This window comes from Anguilla rostrata, chromosome 17 (genome assembly GCF_018555375.3).
Source record: "Anguilla rostrata isolate EN2019 chromosome 17, ASM1855537v3, whole genome shotgun sequence".
Taxonomy (NCBI): Eukaryota; Metazoa; Chordata; class Actinopteri; order Anguilliformes; family Anguillidae; genus Anguilla; species Anguilla rostrata.
This window is the reverse complement of record NC_057949.1, coordinates 913,661-937,092: the sequence shown is the minus strand read 5'-3', so window position 1 is coordinate 937,092 and position 23,432 is coordinate 913,661. Positions and strand designations below refer to the sequence as shown.

At 45.8% G+C, this 23,432-nt stretch overlaps 1 protein-coding gene across 1 annotated transcript; it reads left to right on the top strand.

The window, feature by feature from the left end:
- The first annotated feature begins 15,297 nt into the window (after positions 1-15,297).
- LOC135243896 (eukaryotic translation initiation factor 3 subunit A-like) lies at positions 15,298-16,078 on the top strand. The gene is made up of 2 exons (XM_064316021.1): positions 15,298-15,556; positions 15,602-16,078. The coding sequence occupies exons 1-2, from the start codon at positions 15,482-15,484 to the stop codon at positions 16,061-16,063; spliced, it is 537 nt and encodes a 178-aa protein (XP_064172091.1). The 5' UTR covers positions 15,298-15,481; the 3' UTR covers positions 16,064-16,078.
- Positions 16,079-23,432: the final 7,354 nt, after the last annotated feature.

The following is a 23,432-nucleotide window of genomic DNA, read 5'->3' as shown; positions in this document are numbered from 1 at the left end:
TAAAATTAGACATGTTATACATCGTTAGAAAGCTTATACTCTCATCTACTAAATGAATTGTCAATCGGCCAGACTAATAAAAAGGACGAGAACGCCGTGTGGCATTACCATTGGCGTAGGAACCGGGTGGGACGGGTGGGACGTCCCCCCCAGTGTTTGTAAAGAATCTAATTGTCCCCCCCAACCATAGGTGCCGGCTCTGTGGGTGCTCTAGAGCTCCAGCACCCCCAATATCTCAGAGTTCAACATTTAAAAGTGAGCTACCATTAAATATATATTAAAATAAAATGTATAGCACTGTTGCCAAAAGACGTGCTTCCTGGAATGCCCACGCGAGTGGGTGCTCTTGGTCTGTTATCTTCTGTATCTTGTCCTAACTCTCGGTTGGTCAGCTCAGCTGTCATGGCTGTAAATCACGTGACGACGGCAAAGGTAAACAAAAAATGACTTGGCGTCTAATTAGCTAATAACACCAGGTAGTCTCGCTGCGCTGGCAATAAAAGTATATGTCATTTTAAAAAGGACAACAAATATGGATAAATTTGTCGTCAGAATAACAAAACCACCACCTGTTCAACCTGCTAACCTAACTACCGACGATGATCACCGCATGGAGGATCGACTTGCTAATGCAAGTCAGCCGCAGCCGGTGCCTACAGAACAAGCCGGAGCAGAAGCTAACATTAGGGAGGGCAAAACGGAGCTTTAGAATGTCGTCAGCAGTGTATGCGTGTGAGCTCGACAATACATTTATCACAGAAAAGGTAGTGTCGGCTTTTTTAGTTAATTATGGTGGCAAAGTGACAAGAATTAAGTGGTACTGTGCTGTTAGCCTTATTGATTGCCGTACAAGGTTAATGTGAAGTAGCTAGCACAATCGGACAGCACTAACCCATAAAAATGTACTTTGAATGGTACTTGCTCAGTCGAACGGTGAATGTGAAAAAAATTTGATTATAGTCAGCGGCACTGAAATTTTCTGTCACTCCCTCAATAAACGGCAAAAGTCCCAGTAGAAGATTGAATTAAATCTTTTAAAGATACATATTTTCTGAAACGTTATCGATTCCGCTTGGCCGCACTGAGTGAAACTAAGTGATCTGTGCGTATAGTTGCTATGTAAATTACATCAGAAGGGTTCAACCTTGTTGTTTGCTACCTAAACTTCACAGCACACTCATTGCCGTTATCATGATTGTAGCAGGAAGTGTCTATTTTCTAAATCCATTTAAACCATTCACAAATGACCTGGGACTTTGAAGTTATAAGGCGGGACGTATCAAGTGTCCAGTGAAAATATTCCATATGTGCAATACTTAAATGTTAATTTCCGGAATTACATTTTTCGATTGTCCTCTCTACTAACATCGCACCGCCACCACGCAAAAAAGGGAGAACACGTGTGTTTTTAATAAGACATCGGAATACGGAACATACTATTTTTCTTTAAATGTGGACATTTTGTGCAAGAATTGCAAAAAAAAAAACAAACAAACAAAAAAAACGCTGTCATTGTGATTTGTTGTGATTGATAAAATAAAGGCAGTACATTTTCTTTAAAATGAGCACCCCCAGTCATTTTTAGAAGTTGGCGCCTGTGCCCCCAACCATAAGTGATCCCTCTCCCATGTAAAGCTTTCCATAAAGGCTGCAACAGCAATAAAAGATTACTTCAAAATTATGCGGAAAGGACTGTAATGCAGGCCTGTAAACATAACATGAATTATTGACTCCCCTCTTCACACAGTAGCAGTGGTTTACCCCCATGGCCACGAAAAGTTTGAGCTTACGAAAGCACAAATGGGATATGTAGTCAACAATTAGAGGTGATTGCTCAAGCCGATCATACTATGGACTTCACTTCCCATAAAGAAATAAAAATGGTAAGAAGAACTTTTAGGATAGCGCTTCCGAATTTGCTTGTGTCGAAAGTTCTGCGACTGAAACAGCGATAGATTTACCCACTAGCATCTGTCCAGAATGTAAACAAGCCAGGCAGTGTTCACGGTCGGGAAAACTTTTATGACAACGTCAGCTAAAGTCATTGACTCACAGCGGTTGGAAAGAATGGTAACGGTAATCTTATGTTTGTAATGTTACCTATCAATATGCCAGCTAACGTCATTGTTAGCTAGCTAGTTGTCAATGAATGAACTATGATATCTGATAGTATGATAAATAGCTAGCTAGTTAATAGCTGTCGGCACGCTGTTTGAATGTGATGTTCACAGAACCTATAAAACTACCTGGCGATAGTTGCACTCGGTTGCTAAGCAGGGAATTAACGTGACTCCCCATGTTGCAGTGTTAGTATTTTAGCAATGTTTGTGTAACGTTATGGACACGTCTTGTAAAATTACAAGTTTGTTTTAGTTATCGATATCTCTTTTTAACATTAGCCCCCCCTTCTAATATTTAGAACGTGTATTTGTCCCCTTGAATTTTCTTTTCCTTTACATTTCCACCATAAATTGATGCAGAAAAGGCACAAATGGGTATATAAAAATTCACCAGAATGCAGGAAATGAAGTGTTTGACACTCAAAATTTCCTGGGGGAGGACCCCAGACCCCCCAATGTTCGAACAAAACCTATGCCACTGGGCATTACGCACAACTATTTTGGAAGGTACCCAGGCATCACAAATGTGCGTATATTTCACAAACGGATTGTCCAAGACAATATGTGACCACTCAGTCTCAAAAGGGACATCTTTATGCGTAAAACCAAGGTAAGGTTGTATATTTATTCAATATTTAGTCCCAGATATTGACTGTAGAATGAGATGGTGTATATTTTTTTAAACTTTGTCTCGTTGGTTGAATTTGCATTAATTATTGCGATCGCAAGATCGCGATCTCCTAGACCGACTGAAAAGTGGCACCAAAACGAGGCACCGAAATTTGCGTAGTGATTCGGTCTGTCGGTGCTGACCATATAGGAAATAGTGCCATTAAGGTACCGGTTTTCGGTACCCAACCCTACCGCAAACTACCTTCTCAGACTGTTCACTTATGTTTGCAAACATTTGCGGCGAACATAAGCTAACAGAAAAAAGTTTGAAATCGTTTGCAAAGTTTGGGAATGGTTGCCTTGTTAGCTGAATTTGAACACACCTCAGGAGAAAAAAGCTTTGAGACCAGCGAGTTGTATTTTTTGCTCTTTATCCTTGATAACAGACTCCTGTGGATTGCACTCCTGTCGCTGGTTACCATTTAAAATTGCACTCAGCTTTCATCAATCACACCAGTGTAGTCACACGTGATGCAATCCTAGCAGTCCAGGTGTCTCTGCCTCGAGAACAGATGGAGAACAGAGTTCAGTGAGATGAACCCTCAGATACCCCGTATTACTGTAGTGAAGTCATTTAATAGCACCCTCTTTCAGAGGCTATTACTCACATTAGCCATCATATCTATAAAGGCGCTTTTCTTTAACATTTCAACAGACTTTATCAGTGCTTTATTGGCAGGATCTCCCCCAATACAGATATATCTGAAGAAGCTCCATATCGGCCAATATTATCTTAATATATAGATATATATATATGTGTGTGTATAGACAAATAATATCTTTATATTTTGTATTTGTTTTATCCTGGGTAATTTAAAGCTCGCTAACTAATGACAGGCTGCAGGGATGCATACTCGTCACCTTTCAGCAAAATTCATCGCTTTTATTTTGAAATGGATCATCCAATTGAATCGTGTAGATCCGATGAGAAAATGATTTGTGGGGGAGTCTCAGAATAGGGAAGTATATACTGGCCGTAGGCCTACACAACGTTATCAGCTCATTTGTTGTTCAATATATCGTCTAAAAGAAGACCGTGCGTCAGGTTATTTGAATGAGCAGCTCCATCGTATTCATGATTTATAAATGACTCATATACAGTTGCTTCCTTTGATATCTTGATATCTTGTTCTACAAAGCCAGAAGTTAACCAACAGATCTCTATTTATCCTCATGAATCACAACTAAATCATCATTCACTTATAAATTCTGCTGCTTGCCTAAACATCGCATCTCAGAGACAAATGTTTGTCTCTGTCCATGTTACTGTTTTTCATGAAATGTTTTCATTTTTCGTGGTAGTTATGGAGAAAAGTGCAGTTAACCAGAACATCACATACATTCCCATAGCCGAATGACTGAGGAGCCACAGGCTCCAGGAGTGGAGGAGTATGGCTTATGCTTTAACACCTCAGTATATCGGTTTGATGCATTAGCGCTAATGTTTGATACATGGTGCTAATGGGACTCATTACAAATGGGAGCGGGACTCAGTGACAACACGGTGCCTCCCCTGTTACTTCTCTCCATCCACCTCTGTGGGAAATCTAAGGTGATTGATCCAGAAACCCAAAGGGATGTGCTGGATTGGAGGGGTGGGATCAGGCAGGGAGAAATCTCACGCCTGAGTGACCCGGATCATTTATCCGTCTTATTGCTTTGCTGTCATGTTGCCAGCTTCGCCGTCCCGCTCTCCTCCTTCCCACTGCTGTTTCGTGCTGCTTTCCTGCGTAATTAAAGAGGAAAGTCTGGCGAGAGGGGGGATCAAAGGGGTGGCATTTATTTTCGTTCCCCATGGGTATACAGAGACAGTGCACTCCGAGAGAAAAGGAACGGCTGCCTCCGTTATGGATTTTTCACTCTCAGTCCAAGGTGCTCACGCTCCCTCTCTCCCTTTCTGCTCAACTTCTGCTCTGTGAGTGAAAGAATGAGGCCTGAAAAGCAAAGCAAGTTTAAATTGCGTATCGACAGTTTTAAAGGGCAAGATATGAATTATTTCTTTTAGTAAAATTTTGTGTGAAGAGGAATGGCATATGACTGGTTTCCCTCCTGTCGGCCCGTATTGATCTAGCTGTATCTTGGGGTAGATGTTTTACATTACTGTAAGGATTTGGATTTTGTTGCAGAGAAAAACTCCACTTATCTGACTATTTTAAAAACTGATAACCTCAATGATTGGGAAATGTAGTTAGAAAGAGTGGGGAAAGGTGCTATAAAACCATGAAAATCCAGAGATAAGTGACCCGATGCGTATGCTTAGAATCCATGTCTGGCACCAACCCCCCCCCCCCCCGGCTTTGTCCCCAAGGTCTTGGGAGTTGTTTCTACCTTACAAGAAGGAAAGAGGTCTTGGGACTTGTTACCTGTCTGAGTACTCAGAGGTTGTGTGTCTGAGATGTGGCTGCTAAAGCTCAGAGGTCTCTTAGGACTGAGGCACGGGAGCTCTGACTCTGAGACCCAGGTAAACACTGCACAGTGATCAGGATGCTTAGAGCACTTTAGAACACACGCACCAGCTCTAATACAGCACACTTTAGAACACACGCACCAGCTCTAATACAGTGCACTTTAGAACACACGCACCAGCTCTAATACAGCACACTTCAGAACACACGCACCAGCTCTAATACAGCAGCACACTTTAGAACACACACACCAGCTCTCATACAGCAGCGCACTTTAGAACACACGCACCAGCTCTAATACAGCACACTTTAGAACACACGCACCACCTCTAATACAGCACACTTTAGAACACACGCACCAGCTCTAATACAGTGCACTTTAGAACACACGCACCAGCTCTAATACAGCAGCGCACTTTAGAACACACACACCAGCTCTAATACAGCGCACTTTAGAACACACGCACCAGCTCTAATACAGCACACTTTAGAACACACACACCAGCTCTAATACAGCGCACTTTAGAACACACGCACCAGCTCTAATACAGCAGCGCACTTTAGAACACACGCACCAGCTCTGATACAGCAGCGCACTTTAGAACACACGCACCAGCTCTAATACAGTGCACTTTAGAACACACGCACCAGCTCTAATACAGTGCACTTTAGAACACACGCACCAGCTCTAATACAGCAGCGCACTTTAGAACACACACACCAGCTCTAATACAGCTCACTTTAGAACACACACACCAGCTCTAATACAGCGCACTTTAGAACACACGCACCACCTCTAATACAGCAGCACACTTTAGAACACACGCACCAGCTCTAATACAGCAGCGCACTTTAGAACACACGCACCAGCTCTAATACAGCAGCACACTTTAGAACACACGCACCACCTCTAATACAGCAGCGCACTTTAGAACACACGCACCAGCTCTAATACAGCAGCGCACTTTAGAACACACGCACCAGCTCTAATACAGCAGCACACTTTAGAACACACGCACCAGCTCTAATACAGCAGCGCACTTTAGAACACACGCACCAGCTCTAATACAGTGCACTTTAGAACACACGCACCAGCTCTAATACAGCAGCACACTTTAGAACACACGCACCAGCTCTAATACAGCAGCACACTTTAGAACACACGCACCAGCTCTAATACAGCACACTTCAGAACACACGCACCAGCTCTAATACAGCAGCGCACTTTAGAACACACGCACCAGCTCTAATACAGCAGCACACTTTAGAACACACGCACCAGCTCTAATACAGCAGCGCACTTTAGAACACACGCACCAGCTCTAATACAGCAGCGCACTTTAGAACATACGCACCAGCTCTAATACAGCAGCGCACTTTAGAACACACGCACCACCTCTAATACAGCAGCGCACTTTAGAACACACGCACCACCTCTAATACAGCAGCGCACTTTAGAACACACGCACCAGCTCTAATACAGCAGCGCACTTTAGAACACACGCACCAGCTCTAATACAGCAGCGCACTTTAGAACACACACACCAGCTCTAATACAGCAGCACACTTTAGAACACACGCACCACCTCTAATACAGCAGCACACTTTAGAACACACGCACCAGCTCTAATACAGCAGCACACTTTAGAACACACGCACCAGCTCTAATACAGCAGCGCACTTTAGAACACACGCACCAGCTCTAATACAGCAGCACACTTTAGAACACACACACCAGCTCTAATACAGCAGCGCACTTTAGAACACACGCACCAGCTCTAATACAGCAGCACACTTTAGAACACACGCACCAGCTCTAATACAGCGCACTTTAGAACACACGCACCAGCTCTAATACAGCAGCACACTTTAGAACACACGCACCAGCTCTAATACAGCAGCACACTTTAGAACACACGCACCAGCTCTAATACAGCGCACTTTAGAACACACGCACCAGCTCTGATACAGCAGCACACTTTAGAACACACGCACCAGCTCTAATACAGCACACTTTAGAACACACGCACCAGCTCTAATACAGCACACCTCAGAACACACGCACCAGCTCTAATACAGCAGCGCACTTTAGAACACACGCACCAGCTCTAATACAGCGCACTTTAGAACACACGCACCAGTTCTAATACAGCAGCGCACTTTAGAACACACGCACCAGCTCTAATACAGCAGCACACTTTAGAACACACGCACCAGCTCTAATACAGCAGCACACTTTAGAACACACGCACCAGCTCTAATACAGTGCACTTTAGAAAACACGCACCAGCTCTAATACAGCAGCACACTTTAGAACACACGCACCAGCTCTAATACAGCAGCACACTTTAGAACACACGCACCAGCTCTAATACAGTGCACTTTAGAACACACGCACCAGCTCTAATACAGCAGCACACTTTAGAACACACGCACCAGCTCTAATACAGCAGCGCACTTTAGAACACACGCACCAGCTCTCATACAGTGCACTTTAGAACACACGCACCAGCTCTAATACAGCAGCACACTTTAGAACACCAGCAACCAGCTCTAAACAGCAGCACACTTTAGAACACACGCACCAGCTCTAATACAGCGCACTTTAGAACACACGCACCAGCTCTAATACAGCAGCACACTTTAGAACACACGCACCAGCTCTAATACAGCAGCACACTTCAGAACACACGCACCAGCTCTAATACAGCGCACTTTAGAACACACGCACCAGCTCTAATACAGCACATCTCAGAACACACGCACCAGCTCTAATACAGCAGCACACTTTAGAACACACGCACCAGCTCTAATACAGCAGCACACTTTAGAACACACGCACCAGCTCTAATACAGCACACTTTAGAACACACGCACCAGCTCTAATACAGCACACCTCAGAACACACGCACCAGCTCTAATACAGCAGCGCACTTTAGAACACACGCACCAGCTCTAATACAGCAGCACACTTTAGAACACACGCACCAGCTCTAATACAGCACACTTTAGAACACACGCACCAGCTCTAATACAGCACACCTCAGAACACACGCACCAGCTCTAATACAGCAGCGCACTTTAGAACACACGCACCAGCTCTAATACAGCAGCACACTTTAGAACACACGCACCAGCTCTAATACAGCACACCTTTAGAACACACGCACCAGCTCTAATACAGCACACCTCAGAACACACGAAAGCTTAATACAGCAGCGCACTTTAGAACACAAGCACCAGCTCTAACACAGCACACTTTGGACACACGCACCACTCTAATACACACTGCTGAGTCAATGTGTAAGACATAGATGCCGTTGTCAGGTGAGTCAATGAGTGGCTGTTTTAAACCATCTTTGTGCAACAAGACATCTAGAATCACGTTGACCGTCCAGGTCAGGTTTTTTATGCCTGAGGTGAAGCAAGAGGGGCTCGTAGACTCTCTTCTTCGAAAAAGACCCTCTGTTATTGGCTGGAAGTACATTGGACTGTCCAAGGCAGAAGCTTTTTCTCTGTAGCCGGTAGAGAAGGGGATACAGGCAAATACATAGCCAAGCTAAAGTCACATTTAGCTTGCGAATACATAGCCAAGCCAAAGTCACATTCAACTTATGATTACATAGCCAAGCCAATGTCACATTCAGCTTGCGAATACATGGCCAAGCCAATGTCACATTCAGCTTGTGAATACATAGCCAAGCCAAAGTCACATTCAGCTTGCGAATACATAGCCAAGCCAAAGTCACATTCAGCTTGCCTGCAATGACTGTTAGTGAGCGATGCTAGAGGGAGGGAAATCATCTGTTGTTTGGGGGTGGGCAGACCAGATCCTTCACAATTTGGTGGGTACAACTATTAGCACTGTATACTTAGGCCCGTGAAACAATATTGACATTCTTCTTTTGTGTTGAACCCTCCACATGAATTATGTCCTTTGGAAGATTCCCTTTGTACAGTATCTGACACATTAAAGCAGTACATTTGGCAAGATCATCACTGGGGGTAGCACTGCATGATAATGCTCAGGGATCCAGGCACACAGCTCAGCGGTGGTTTGGTGGTTAGTTTTCTGGAGGAGTACTGCCGTTCTACGTTAAGTATTTAGATTCAGTAAATATTCAGCTTTGTGGATTATGTGTAAAATATGTATAAACTGTGTAAATCAGACTGCTTTTGGACAGACAAGTCTAATGTTCTTCCACAGTATTTTCACTGAAAAAAACACTAAATTAATTTCAGTGATTTGGAACCTAGTGAATGGATGCTAATTCCTCACATTTAAGTGAAGTGTAGTGGTGCTGGGAACGTGCCCATGATTCTGCCCCCTGCCGGGGCGTTTCCACCGTGAGCGACCTGCTGGGCCTGAATCAGTTCTGTGAATGTGCAGATGTGTGATTTGAGCATGTGCTCCAAGTCTACGCTCTGTGCCTAACCTTGGAGAAGGTTGTCTGCCGAGCAAATAAAGCAATGTAATGTTCTCCACTAATTGGCTGGAGTCAGCACGTGTCCCTCTGGCTCCTCTAAATGGAGACCGCTTCTGTGCACAATGAGATTGCATTGTTTCCTGTGTTATAAAAAGTAATTAAGTGTGTGGGCCGGGCTCGTGAACATTCAGAAGGCTCGAGGGAATAATCGCAGCCTGACGGCATTAAGGCTAGTTCCCAGCCCGGGTGGGTGGATTCGGCGATGAAAAATTAGGAATGCGTCAGTTTACCCAAGGCCCAAACGGCGACGGAGGCTTCATTACGCTCCCTGCAGCATGGCTGAGGGGAAGCGTGTATTGCTTATCTTGCACTTTGTGATGTCGGATTGTTAAGGCTCAGCGGAGGGCCATTGTGCAGTCACTAAAGAGGCTGGAAACATCCAGGCTGTGGGTAGCCGGGCCAATTTATCCCTTTTAAAGACTGTGATTACCCAGGAAAAATGGGTGACTGCTTATGCAAAGAACCCTCTCTGTAAGTTTGTTTTCCCCTCATTACACGACCTGTCCTGAAATCTACGGTTTGGACATGCTGTGTGTGACTAATCTGGAACGGGTTTCTGCATTTGTGGAGAATAGTCTCAGTTGAGTGAACATTTAAACTGCTGGTTTAACTATAAAAAAACATGTTTCATACTGCATAATATTTTAGCAGCGATTTTCACTGCAGTTTATGTTTTCTCACAATGTTGCAATGTAATACAGAAGGGGGCTTCATAGGAGTGTGCACAAGCCAAACAGCATAAAAATGCACATATTTAATAGATGTAAAAGTAAAAGACAGTCTTCTAAAAGTTCCCCTTGCCCTGCCCTCTGCCTTGCCTCACCCACCAAATAGCACAATACAGATATGTATCTTTCACAATAGGTCAGTTCTATCAAAGGTTATTTTTAACCATTATAATTACACTACAGTTACTATTCAGCTTTATTTACAGTTAAGGTTCAACATTACTGTCAGATTTCTCTGAAATGTGTCTTACGTCACTCGCCTTTCTCACAGATTCACAGAACAACAGGTTATAATACAACAAGCTAAACAGTTATTTAAACAGTCCACCAGGTGCTATCAAATAGATACACACTGTAACCCAACGATAAGAGGCACCACCGGGGAGGGGTGATGGGTGCAATAATTTAACACAAACACCAGAACGGATATGGTTGTCTCTGTCAATGTAACCGGGACTTTTATTTTGAAAACAGGAAAACAAGCAAAATAATACAAACAAAAAGGCTAGCTCCAAGTGAGCCTAACTATACGGGTCTTTTGGGCCCTGTCGGGCAGCTAAGCTGCTTACCGACAAGACAAATAGTAGACAAAAGAGTGGTCAAAAAAACAAGCACAGTTCGGGACACGGTTCGGTTCCTCACACAGAAAAATGGTCAAAAGCTAATCGGGCACTCAGACAGAAAACAGGTCATTCACAGGTTCCAACACAATCTCTGTAGCACTCACTTATTCTTTTCACAAAGAAAACTCCAAACTCCCACACCTTCACAGCTGTATGGCCTACTTATACTGAGCTTCATTAGGTAGGATGGCTTTCAGGTGGGTTTAACAAGGGGGCGGAGCTGACATTTGGAAGGGGGTGGAGCCCCCGGAATGGAAAATACCGGCCTTCCGCTACAGCTCCCTTCATGGTCTTACAACACATACATGTTTAGTTCTGCACATAGACATCGCATAAACCTGAACTGCACCTTGGTAAAGGTGATACCAAATATACATCAGTAAAGGGGTGGGACATGCCTATTACCTACACTTATACAAAGGATAAAAAGAAAGCTTATTGTTAGGAGATACAATTCTACTGGTGCCAAGTAAACCTGACCAGTCTAGTCTCAGCTAGCTGCCTAGCTATAACCCTAACCTAGTGCATATTGTTTGGTGTAAAGGTGTGTGTATAAACCAAGCAAAAGAAAACAGAAAATAAATGCAGCACATCTACCAAGGCAGACTCCCCCTTGGTAGGTCGTGCTGCATTTATTGGGCTGCTGAAGTGCGCTGAAGTGCGCAGATGAGCCTATCTTAACAATATGTTTATGTAAACAGTAGCCCGTGAGTATATCCATGCATTTGTGTACTTACCAGTTTACAAGAGAGCAGACTGCAAGCTTCTATTCTGCGACTTTAAGAATGCCCGTTCAATTCTCATTAATAACATAAGAAGGGAGACACAGGTACTTAAAGTTGCAGCAAAAGAAAAGTTGAAACATGTTTAAATAAACATGTGATCCACTATAAGAGATGGTGCATGTATAGTGGGCTACGCGTAGGGTGCGTGTAGGGTGTGTGTAGTCCTGAAGTGTGGTGTGTCTGTAGGTGATGTAAGTGTAAAAAAAAACATCCTTTCAAAAAGTGTTCATCCTACTACAGTGAGGGGAACGAGTAAAAAAAACAGGAGCATAGGGGAAGGCTGATGAACCCTGAGCTGCCAGGGGCTCCAATTAGGGTAATTATGTTCCTGTCTGCTACCCGCCATCCACCTAATCACCTGCAACACAGAAACAAATGGAAAAGACGGCAGGGAACAGAGGTTCTAACAGACTGCAATAAAACCAGGGCAAAATCATAAAATACAACAAGAATACAGATTAAGGAAAGACCGCTGCAGAGGACAGCGAGCAGTGAACTGTGACCAGTACTGACCCCCACAACAAGATCCCTCTGCACTCTGAGCCCAACACCCCGGAAGAACACAGGAACTGGAGTTTGTTTTTAAAATTCAATAATCCAAAATCACAACAAAGGAAATGAGAAAAAAGGTTCTTCTCTCCTAAAGGCCCTGCCCCCATCACTGACACACCTGGCCCTGAAACACTGACTCCATCACTGACACACCTGGCCCTGAAACACTGACTCCACACGGAGAACAGTTACCCAAGGGCAGTACGAAACATCATGCGTGATGAGAGCAGATGCTTCTGATACCTTGGTTTGCTGAATTCATATGAGTGGTGGCTCTCTGGTCAGACTACGTGCGAACACCTTTAAGAAGAGGAACACTTGCTCCAAATATGCCATTTAGTCAGAAATAAACATAAATTGTACTCATATTGTTTGCCCCTGTTATGAGACCAATAGATCTAAAGCTATTTTGACAAGGACAGCGTCAAGATGAGTCAGATAACCAGCATTTGACGCATTTCAGTCTGGTGTCAGTGCCAGTTGCATCATGCTCAATTTACAAGGGTCAGCGCTCCATGAAAGGGGGTCCACTGTAAATCTCCACAGGCACTATACAGCTGACCCAGGACAGAGAACCTGTACCTGCTGTAGAAGGTAGCACCACCAATGCTACTCCACTTAATGTTGCCGCCCCTGTGGGAACTGTTAGGCCCAGGAAAAGCACACAGATCACTTTCAGTCATTCTGTCCCATGGCCCATTTGCTCACTGGGGCAGAGGGCAGTGGATGGCGAACTGGCAGGAGTGACTGCCCTTAATCTTCTGGCTCTTTCAGTCGTTGCAGACAAGGGGTTTAGAGGCTACACAAATGCATTAAACCCCTCCTGTGTGTTGCCGTGCTGGAAAACGGTTTGAGCGGTGTGAGCAACTGAAAAGGGCTTACTACAGACTGCTGCACCTCCAGGGCCACCATCCTGCTACATGTCTGTGACACGTCATTTCATGCAGGGTTTTAGGATGACCTCATGCCTGCTTGACTGTGTTCAGATCAGGGAAAGGCACACTGCAGCCAATCAAGCAGCCCAACCCCTGAGGATTTCCCAGGATTGGAATATCACTGTCAAAGCTGCTGCCTGTGCCACTGACAATGCTGCCAATACAACACTGGCCATCAGGAAGCCAGGCTGGATACACCTTCCTTGCTTTGCTCACACCCTGAATCTGATTGTAAGGGAGGCCCTTCATGTCATCAAACCTGTGGTGGAAAAAGTCAGAGGTATAATTGGATACCTGCACAGAAGCACGGTTGTCTCTGAGAGACGAAGGGGTACTCTGCATCAAATGGGGCTACTAGAACTGAGATTCACCAATCAGCAAGACGAGGAAGGGAGCAGGGAGCAGCAGGCTGAGAAAGAGGAGCAGCGAGCAGCAAGCCGAGGAAGAGGAGTAGGGAGCAGCAGGTTGAGGAAGAGGTGCAGGGAGCAGCAGGCAGAGGAAGAGTAGCAGGCAGCAGTAGGCGGAAGAAGAGGTGCAGGGAGCAGCAGGCCGAGGAAGAGGAGCAGGGAGCAGCAGCACAGGCAGGGAGCAGCAGGCCAAAGAAGAGGAGCAGGGAGCCGCTGCACAAGCACGGAGCAGCACAAAGGAGAGTGCAGTGCAGACTGATCTTAATGGCTGGGTCAGATATTGAACTGTAAACTAACTATGGTTATTTCCCCTTATTATTAAGCAGAGATCATGAGTCTAGAGCAGTGCTGAGTGCATACTTTTGATATCTTTGCTTTTTGCATTGCTTTTTGCTGTGATTGTTTTATTGTGAAACTAATTATAAGATGGTTAATTCATTATTTAGTTGTGCTCTTTTGATTTTGTGAGCAGTGAGTGAGCAGTGAGTAAACAGTGAATGAACAGCGAGTGAGCAGTGAGGGAACAGTGAGTGAGCAGTGAGTGAACAGTGAGTGAGCAGTGGGTGAGCAGTGAGTGAACAGTGACTGAGCAGTGCAAGCTGCCATTCACTGGTGTTGCAGACATTCCCAATGAACAGATGCCAACATTCTAAATACCCTTTGGGGTTTTAACCAAGCCAGGTACATTTTTAAGGACAATAATTTAGAATTTGAGAATGGGATTAATAGGACATTTTTCAATGAACAATTGAAAATGAATGTATTTTTTATCCATGACATACCTGACCAGGTGGCACTCCGGTGTGCCGTGGTACAGTGGCAGGAAAACTCTGCTCTAATGCAGTGCTCTAATACACTGCTCTAATGCACTGCTCTAATGCTGTGCTCTAATACACTGCTCTAATGCACTGCTATAATGCAGTGCTCTAATACGCTGCTCTAATGCACTGCCTGTCATGGTTCTGTGTTTTCCTGTCTGTGTTTCCCTTGTTGGGCCGCCAGATGGCGGCACTTCTGTTTTGTGTCCTGCTCCCCCCTGTTAATTGTATGATTGTTTTCAACTGTCTAATTATGGTTTGCTGGTTGTCTCGTTATTCTATCATTGTTCCCACATGTGTCTTGTTATCCCCTCCTTTTCTGGTTTGATTGTTTTTTGAGTTCACCTGTGTCTTGTTACCCCCTGTCTATTTATGTTCTTTGTCCCCTTGACTCGGGTGCTGGTTCCTTGTGTTTGTTTCCTACCTGTGTTTGTTTCCGACCTGTATGTATCTTCTTGTGTTTCTTGTATGTGTTTGCCTGTGTGTTCCACATGCCTGTACCCTGCCTGCATGCCTGTGTTCTGTTCTGTGTTTTTTTGTTCTTAAGAATGTTTTGAGTTTGTTGTTTTGCCCTTTGTGGCCTTACCTGTTCCCTGTTTGTGTTTCCCTTTTTTTGTTGTAGTAAAGTCCTTGTTTGTATCTATCCTTTTGAGTTTCGTGTGATTTTTCCCTCTGCTTTTGGGTCCGTACCCCCCACGAGTCCTGACAGAAGGAACCAGCCAGTGCTGGACCCAGCAGAGGTTTTTAAAAAAAAATTTTATCATGCCACCGGGGTGGTGGAGTGACCCGGAGGACTCGCCACCCAGCAACTGGGAGCTCGACCCAGTTTTCGCCCTTGAGCCTCCCAGTGCCCGGGGCGGGCGGTCACGGAGGCGCCGTGGTCGGGCTGCCTCGCGGTCGGCTAGACCTCCAGCTGCTCAGCCAGCGGATCCCGGCCCTGCATCTTTTGATGGGTCTCGGCTGGTTATTTTTCCAGGGCCCGGCCCGCGGGGGTCCCGCCGGTCCCGTCCGGCTGCCCAGCCGGGTTCCCTATGGCTGGGGTCCGTGTTCCTGTCTCCTGCCCAGCCAGGTTCCCTACAGCTGGGGTCCGTGTTCCAGTCCCCTGCCCAGCCCAGACTGCAGGGGGGTCCGCCTGCTCCGCCCGTTGTTCCGCAGGGGCCACTGCCGCCTGCTCCACCCACTGTTCGTGCTTCACCCGCGCCTCGAGCCCCGGAGAGGTCTCCAGAGCCGCCTCGAGCCCCGGAGAGGCCTCCAGAGCCGCCTCGAGCCCCGGAGAGGTCTCCAGAGCCGCCTCGAGCCCCGGAGAGGCCTCCAGAGCCGCCTCGAGCCCCGGAGAGGCCTCCAGACCCGCCTCGAGCCCCGGAGAGGCTTCCAGAGCTGCCCCGAGCCCCGGAGGGCCCTCCAGAGCCGCCCCAAGTCCCAGAGGGGCCGCCTGCTCCACCCCAAGTCCCGGAGGGGCCGCCTGCTCAGCCCCAAGTCCCGGAGGGGCCGCCTGCTCAGCCCCAAGTCCCGGAGGGGCCGCCTGCTCTGACCCTCGTTCCGTGGCTGCCGCCTGCTACACCCAAATTTTGTGCTTCACCTGCGCCTCGAGCCCCGGGGAGGCCTCCGGAGCCGCCTCGAGCCCCGGGGGGCCTCCGGAGCCGTCCAGAGCCCCGGAGAGGCCTCCAGAGCCGTCCAGAGCCCTGGAGAGGCCACCTGCTCCGTCTGTTGTCCTGCAGGGGCCGCCGCGCCCTGCTCTGGCCGCTGTTCCGCAGGCGAAGCCGCGCACCTTGCCCCCTAGTGTTCCCCGTCCGAGTCCAGTCCCGAGTCCTGTTCCCCCGTCCGAGTCCAGTCCCGAGTCCTGTTCCCCCATCCGAGTCCAGTCCCGAGTCCTGTTCCCCCGTCCGAGTCCAGTCCCGAGTCCTGTTCCGTTCCTGTAATGCACTGCTCTAATGCAGTGCTCTAATGCCATGCTCTAATGCGCTGCTCTAATGCCCTGCTCTAATGCTGTAATGCACTTCTCTTATACACTGATGTAATGCGCTGCTCTAATTCACTGCTCTAATGCACGACTCTACTGCAGTGCTCTAATACACTGCTCTAATGCAGTGCTCTAATGCACTGCTCTAATGCAGTGTTCTAATGCGCTGCTCTAATGCAGTGCTCTAAAACTGTGCCCTAATGCACTGCTTAAATGCACTGCTCTAATGCAGTGCTCTAAAACTGTGGTCTAATACACTGCTCTAATGCAGTGCTCTAAAACTGTGCTCTAATACACTGCTCTAATGCACTGCTGTAATGCAGTACTCTAATGCGCTGCTCTAATGTGCTGCGCTAATGCACCGCTGTAATGTAGTACTCTAATGCGCTGCTCTAATGCAGTGCTCTAATGCACTGCGCTAATGCGCTGCTCTAATGCAGTGCCCTAATGCGCTGCTCTAAAACACTGTTATAATGCAGCGCTCTAATGAAGTGCTCTAATGCGCTGCTCTAATGCAGTGCTCTAATGCGCTGCTCTAATGTACTGCTCTAATGCACTATGCTAATGCACTGCTCTAATGCACTGCTCTAATGTACTGCTTTAATGCACTGCTCTAATGCGCTGCTCTAATGCAGTGCTCTAATGCGCTGCTCTAATACAGAGCTCTAATGCACTGCTCTAATGCATTGCTCTAATGCAGTGCCTAAATTCGCTGCTATAATGCAGTGATCTAATGCACTGCTCTAATGCACCGCTCTAATGCAGTCCTCTAATGCAGTGCTCTAATGCACCGCTATAATGCAGTGATCTAATGCACTGCTCTAATGCACCGCTCTAATGCAGTGCTCTAATGCGCTGCTCTAATGCAGTGCTCTAATTCGCTGCTCTAATGCACTGCTCTAATGCGCTGCTCTAATGCAGTGTTTTGCTGTTGGCTAAGCAGAATCATGTTACAGTAGAAATGGAGCACTTATCGATTTATTTCGATGGATGTAGAAACAAAATCCAATACAAAGAATGCAGATGGCCACCAGACGGTGTACATTAAATGTAGTAAACAATGCAATTTGGTTCTCTAGCCCAGCTCATTCATCACCTGGCACATGAATATTCGTGCCTGTGTCACTGTCAACCGAATGCACTGCTGTAGTGCACCCTCATCTGTCCCAATATGAAAAAAATAATGTGTAATAGTGAGTAACCTGTTGGGAAATGTTTGTTTGAATCAAACTTGAAACCATCTAAGGATAGGATTATGATAGTACTGATAGTAATTAAAGCTATATCAAATGAGTCGCCACACTCAAACTGGAGAAGAGATCACCCAGCTGTTGTTACCAAAGAGTCGCCAAGAAGCAAGGAAATGCTTTTCCAGGCGGTTCACCATAATCCAATAGCTGGTCATCTGGGTGTGTATAAAACACTGAGTAGGCTAATGGCCTGATTTTGTTGGCTGGGCATTTGGGATGAAGTACACAGGTGGCGTGCATTTTGTCCCATATGTTAATTAGTTAACCCCTGTGGTCATTCCAAAAGTGTCATTGCGCCCATTACCGTTAAGGGAGGTCCCGTTTAAGCGGGTGGGGATGGACCTCATCGGGCCATTAGGCCGAAGTGCATGTGGGCATCGCTTTGTGTTAGTTTTAGTGGACTACGCAATGTGATACCTCTGTGCCTCTGTGTAGCATGTCACGAGTGTTGCACAAGCACTGTTCCAAATGATCTCCCAGGTTGGAATCCCGAAAGAGATCAAGGTACTTTGTTTATGTCATGCACATTACACAAACTATACAAATTTTTGGGAATTAAATAAATGAGAACCTTAGCCTCCCATCCCCAGACACTTTGGTAGAAAGATTAAAAAAACAAAAAAAAACAATGATTTTCAAGTTCATACATGAAGATAGTCTTAATTTGAGGGTTTTCTCCCCACTGGGAGTTTTTTTTAACCTTATGTACTTGGGGGTTCAGGCCTGGTGTTTGCTCTGTTTCTTGCCTTGCTACTCTGTAAAGCATCTTTGTGACAGTTCTCTGTAAAAAGCAATATACAAATAAAATTTAATTTAAGTGAATTTAATTGGGTAAGTGGTTGAACCCTTTATTGTTTGCAGTGTGTGAGGTTCCCCAGGCCTCCACGTGATTTTCTCCCTTTGAATTATTTTTGGCAGGCGGCCACGCGGTGTGTTGGACCTAATTAAAGAAAAGCTGGGAGGAAGGTCCAAGTGCCAGTAAAATTGAAACTCGTTCTGGACCTGCGATGAAAAGCTCCACACACTATGGCACTCGTCACAAGAGATTCTGCTGCAAGTGCAGGAATGACAACAGTGGGCATATAATAAAGGAGCTCAGCTGAGACCATTCACACAGGGTATATATAGTCGATGTAGATAGGAGATGTTGACTAAGAGGTTGCACTGCCTGACAGGGGTGTAGCAGCACAGATATACTGCCTCAACCCCCTACAAAAGTGGAGAGGGGAGACTCCTGTTTCTCTTGTGACCACAGTAATTCTACCCAAGTCCTTAGTGATGACCATCTCTCACTGTGCCAGAGAGCAGATGTGACCCAGTTGCAGAAGTGTTTGGGGATGTGTTCTCACCCCTGCCAGGGCGCACAAACCTCATACACCACCACACTGAAACATCTCCAGGGGTGACAGTACGTTCTCAGCCCTATAGATTGCCTGAACACAAAAAGAAAACTGCAGGTTGAATTGGAGGCTATGTTACAGATGGCAGCAATAGAAGAATCACACAGTTCGTGGAGCAGCCCCATTGTGTTTGTGCCTAAGCAGGACGGGTCGGTACGCTTCTGTGTTGATTTTCGTAAGGTGAATGATGTCTCGTGCTTTGATGCATATCCCATGCCTAGGGTCGATGACCTCCTGGACTGTCTGGACACGTTTGCTCGTTTTTTCACAACACTGGATTTAAACAAGGACTACTGGCAGATTGCCTTGTTTCCAGTCTAAGGAAAAAAATGATCTTCTCCACTCCATGCGGTTTGTGCCAATCTGTGACCCTTCCTTTCGGCTGTTCGGGGCCCCCGCTATTTTCCAGTACCCCATAGAGCAGCATATGGAGCAGGCGGGGGCAGTGCTTGGGTCTCTGTAGTATATTTCATTCTGATGTGCCAGGTTGATGTCATAAGGCTGAGCCTTGATTAACACCAGTGAGGCTGTGGGTGGGACACAGGCCTAGGACTGGGAGCTAATCATCACGTAGGCCTGTCTCCTGTAGCTCTGATTCTTTGTTATGTTGATAAATAATGGTAAATAAACTTTCCTCCAAAGTCACTGGCCCCGGCTTCCTGATATCATAGTCTCTGAGGTGTGCAGGGCTCATGGACATCCCAAAGAGGGAGGTATGGTATCTGGGGTACCATTTGGGTGGCGGGCAGGTGCGTCCCCAGGTGGATAAGACAGCAGTGGTTGCGGCCTGCCTGTGGCCGAAGACAAAAAAAGAGGTTAGACAGTTCTTGTGACAAGCAGGGCACTATAGGAGATTTATTCCAGCTTTCTCAGAGCTGACCACAGCTGAGCTGGAGATCGGACGGCTCCCCGGCCTAAGTTGGGTGGTGGGGGTATGTGGGGGGGTGTCGTGGTTAGGGCGCCATCTGCAGGCGGAGAGGGAGCGGTTCAGCTGCCATGCGACTGCAGCTGCAGGCAATTAGAGGATAACTGTTAAAACTTTGTCTGTTCTGTCCGCAGTGAGATCAGGAGATGGGAACTTTAGACGCACGCGGGAGCTACGCTGGTCATCTGAGCCCAAATCCTTTCATGTGCTTGCTTTGTTTTCTCACTCAATAAAACCCAGAGTGCGTCCAACACCTGCTGGAAAGTGAGTGTTAAAAACTGACGCACACCTTCAGCAAGTAGTTCCAGTCAAATGGTCTGCTCACCATTCTAAATTCATACACTGGCTACCAACACAGTTAGAAGTGAACTATGATTCAGTGAATCCGTTAAACTTCTTAAGTTCCCGGACGACACTACCCTGAACGGTCTCATCTCAGATGGTGATGAGTCCAGATACCGGGAGGAAGTAAGCCAGCTGGTGTCATGGTGTGGAGCCAACAGCCTGGAGCTGAACACACAAAAGACTGTGGAGATGGTCATTGATTTCAGAAGGAAGCCCACCCCACTCCCTCCCTTGGAAATACACGGCACCATGGTGAGCAGAGTCGTACAAATTCCTAGGTACCACCATTCAACAGGACCTCAGATGGGACAGGAATGTCACTACAATAACCAAGAAGGCACAGCAGCGTATGTACTTCCTGTGACAGCTTAAGAAATTCAAGCGGTCGCAAGTGCTGCTGGTCCAATTCTACACAGCCATAATTGAATCAGTCATCACATCCTCCATCTCCTTGTGGTTCGGCTCTGCATCATCCCACTCCAAGCGGAAACTACAGCGCATAGTACGGTATGCAGAGAAAATCATTGGCTGCCAGCTCCCCCCCCCTCACAGATCTGTACACCTCCAGGATGAGGAAGAGAGCAGGGAAAATCATGGCTGACCCCTCACACCCCAGCCACTCTCTCTTCCAGCACTTCCCCTCTCAGTGGAGACCGAGAGTGAGAGCCCTAAAGACTAGGACTAACCGCCACCTGAACAACTTCTTTCCCCATAATCCTCCTAAACAAAGACCCTTCCTCTATCCCCCCCTGCCCACTTGCACACTCTCACTTCAACTGTGCTGTTAACTGTGACTTTTACTCTGCCCATTTGCACACTCTCACTTCAACTGTGCTGTTAACTGTGACTTTTACTCTGCCCACTTGCACACTCTCACTTCAACTGTGCTGTTAACTGTGACTTTTACTCTGCCCATTTGCACACTCTTGCACCGTAACTGTGTACATAACCCAGTTATTTGCACTGTATTTGTATATTGGCACTGTACTGTATTGTATTGTATTATATTGTATTGTATTGTACTGTATTGTATTTTTGTTACACTGTATTTTTACTTTTATTTTTTTTAAGCACTCTTTTTTTAAGCTCTTTGTATTGGATTGTATGTTGACACCTTGCACTAAGGCAAATTCCTTGTACATCGTACTTGGCGAATAAATAATTCTGATTCTGATTCTCTCATAAATGTTTTCTCAGCAAGAGTTCGTAACAGAAAACTCTCTGGGAATCCAGATGAGGATGTAGCCAGGAGGGATAACATTAAGCTAAAGTTCAATTTTTAACAAAGAGCTGAACAATACAGCACATCTAACTGAAGATATCCCAAAAATATTACTTTTTGATTGCAGAATAAACTTTGAGGTCGTGCAAAATATTTTAATTTTGTCATCAAATGTTGTTTAATTAATAATGGGTGTGAAGGGAAGGAAGGTTGTAATGGTTCTGGCCTGTAGAGAGTGTCTCAGCACGGCTGTGTGTAGTGAGAAATTTGACATGACCAGACAAATATGAAATATTTCCTTGTCTGCATTCACTCTTATAGGATCTCTAATTAATATGAGACTCAATGATGTCACCCAATGGCCAGTTGTGAGCCCTCCCCCTTTCAGGACTCAGCTGAAGCCATTGCCCCCCCCCCCTATGATTTCATCTGTTTCTGCCCAACCCTGTTCATGGGGATCTGCCATCCTGTAGATTTTCATTTCAACCCTAATTTGGCGCATGTGACTCTACTAATCAGCAGTTCAACAAGATTTCTTGCTGTTGAATGAAATGTGCTTCGTTAGGGTTGGAGTGAAAACCAGTTGGAGTGCAGTTATACCCACTACACCTCAAATCAATTTTATAGCACTTTTTACAGGAAACTGTCACAAAAACGCTTTACAGAGTAATAGAAAAAGGGCACAAAACAGAGCAAAAACCAGGACCCCAAATAGCATGTGAGGTAAAAAAAAAGAAAAAAAAGAAAGTGGTGTCTCATAAGAGGAATATAAAGACAGAAAGGCTTAAAGTGAAAATATATTGAGTAAATAGACATTTTGTTTACCTGTAACAAAAGTATTGCAATGTGCATATATTCCCACTGCATGGCCTGGTATTTAAAATATTATCTATATTCCTTTTAAATTTCTATATTTTCTTCTATGTTTAAAACACATAGAATCACATTTTGGTTTGCAAATGGCTTTGGATTTAGGTTTGAAAAGGACAGGGAAGGTAAAGAAACACCAAAAAGGTTTCACTTGCATCACCCCTCTGCAGTTTATTCGCTGATTCAGAGCACGCCTCCTTCTGGCTGTGCTGCTGCAGTGGCTCTGCCTGCCGTCTGAACCTTAAAGCACTCAGCTGGCAGATAATCGAAGGGAAGCTCTTCAGAATTCGAGCGAGAACTGCCACAGCGGTGGGGTGATCTCGGGTGAGCTCTCTCACATGCACAGGACCCTGCGGGGTTAGAGCTCCCAGTTCCCCCCGACGCTGAAGACTCTTTGAATACAGCCAATTTCAAAGGCCATCTCTTAACATGTTTTGCCCGTGGCAGGAAGTGCCAGTAACGGAGATGGAGTTTGACATTCTCTGCCCCAAGCGCTCATCTTTTGGTGATAAGCTGGTTTTCATGTGTGTCATTTCTCTAATAAACTTTTTTTAAAATTTAAGAAGGAAAAGGTAGGGGGCGGGGGCAGGGGTGGAGGATTTTGCCTCTGAGGAATGGCCCAGTGTTCTGTAACACTCATTGCGCCTCTCAATCTACTGTTTTTTTGCCAGTGAAATTTGAAGAAACAACCAATGAGCCAGGTTAGAATAACTCATATGCACAAAGGTTGCATAATTCATCAGGGGCTTCTAAAGAAGAAAACAGACCCACTGGGAAGCTAGAGTATTTTCAGTTTTATGAATGGTTGTCCTGTTTGTACATTTTACCCTGCTGGGGCATTTGCTGATAACGAAACACAAGGGTTTCCTGTGGACATTTAGAAATTGCAGCAGTATAGCAGGGGGGAATATGGCATACGAGCATTGTG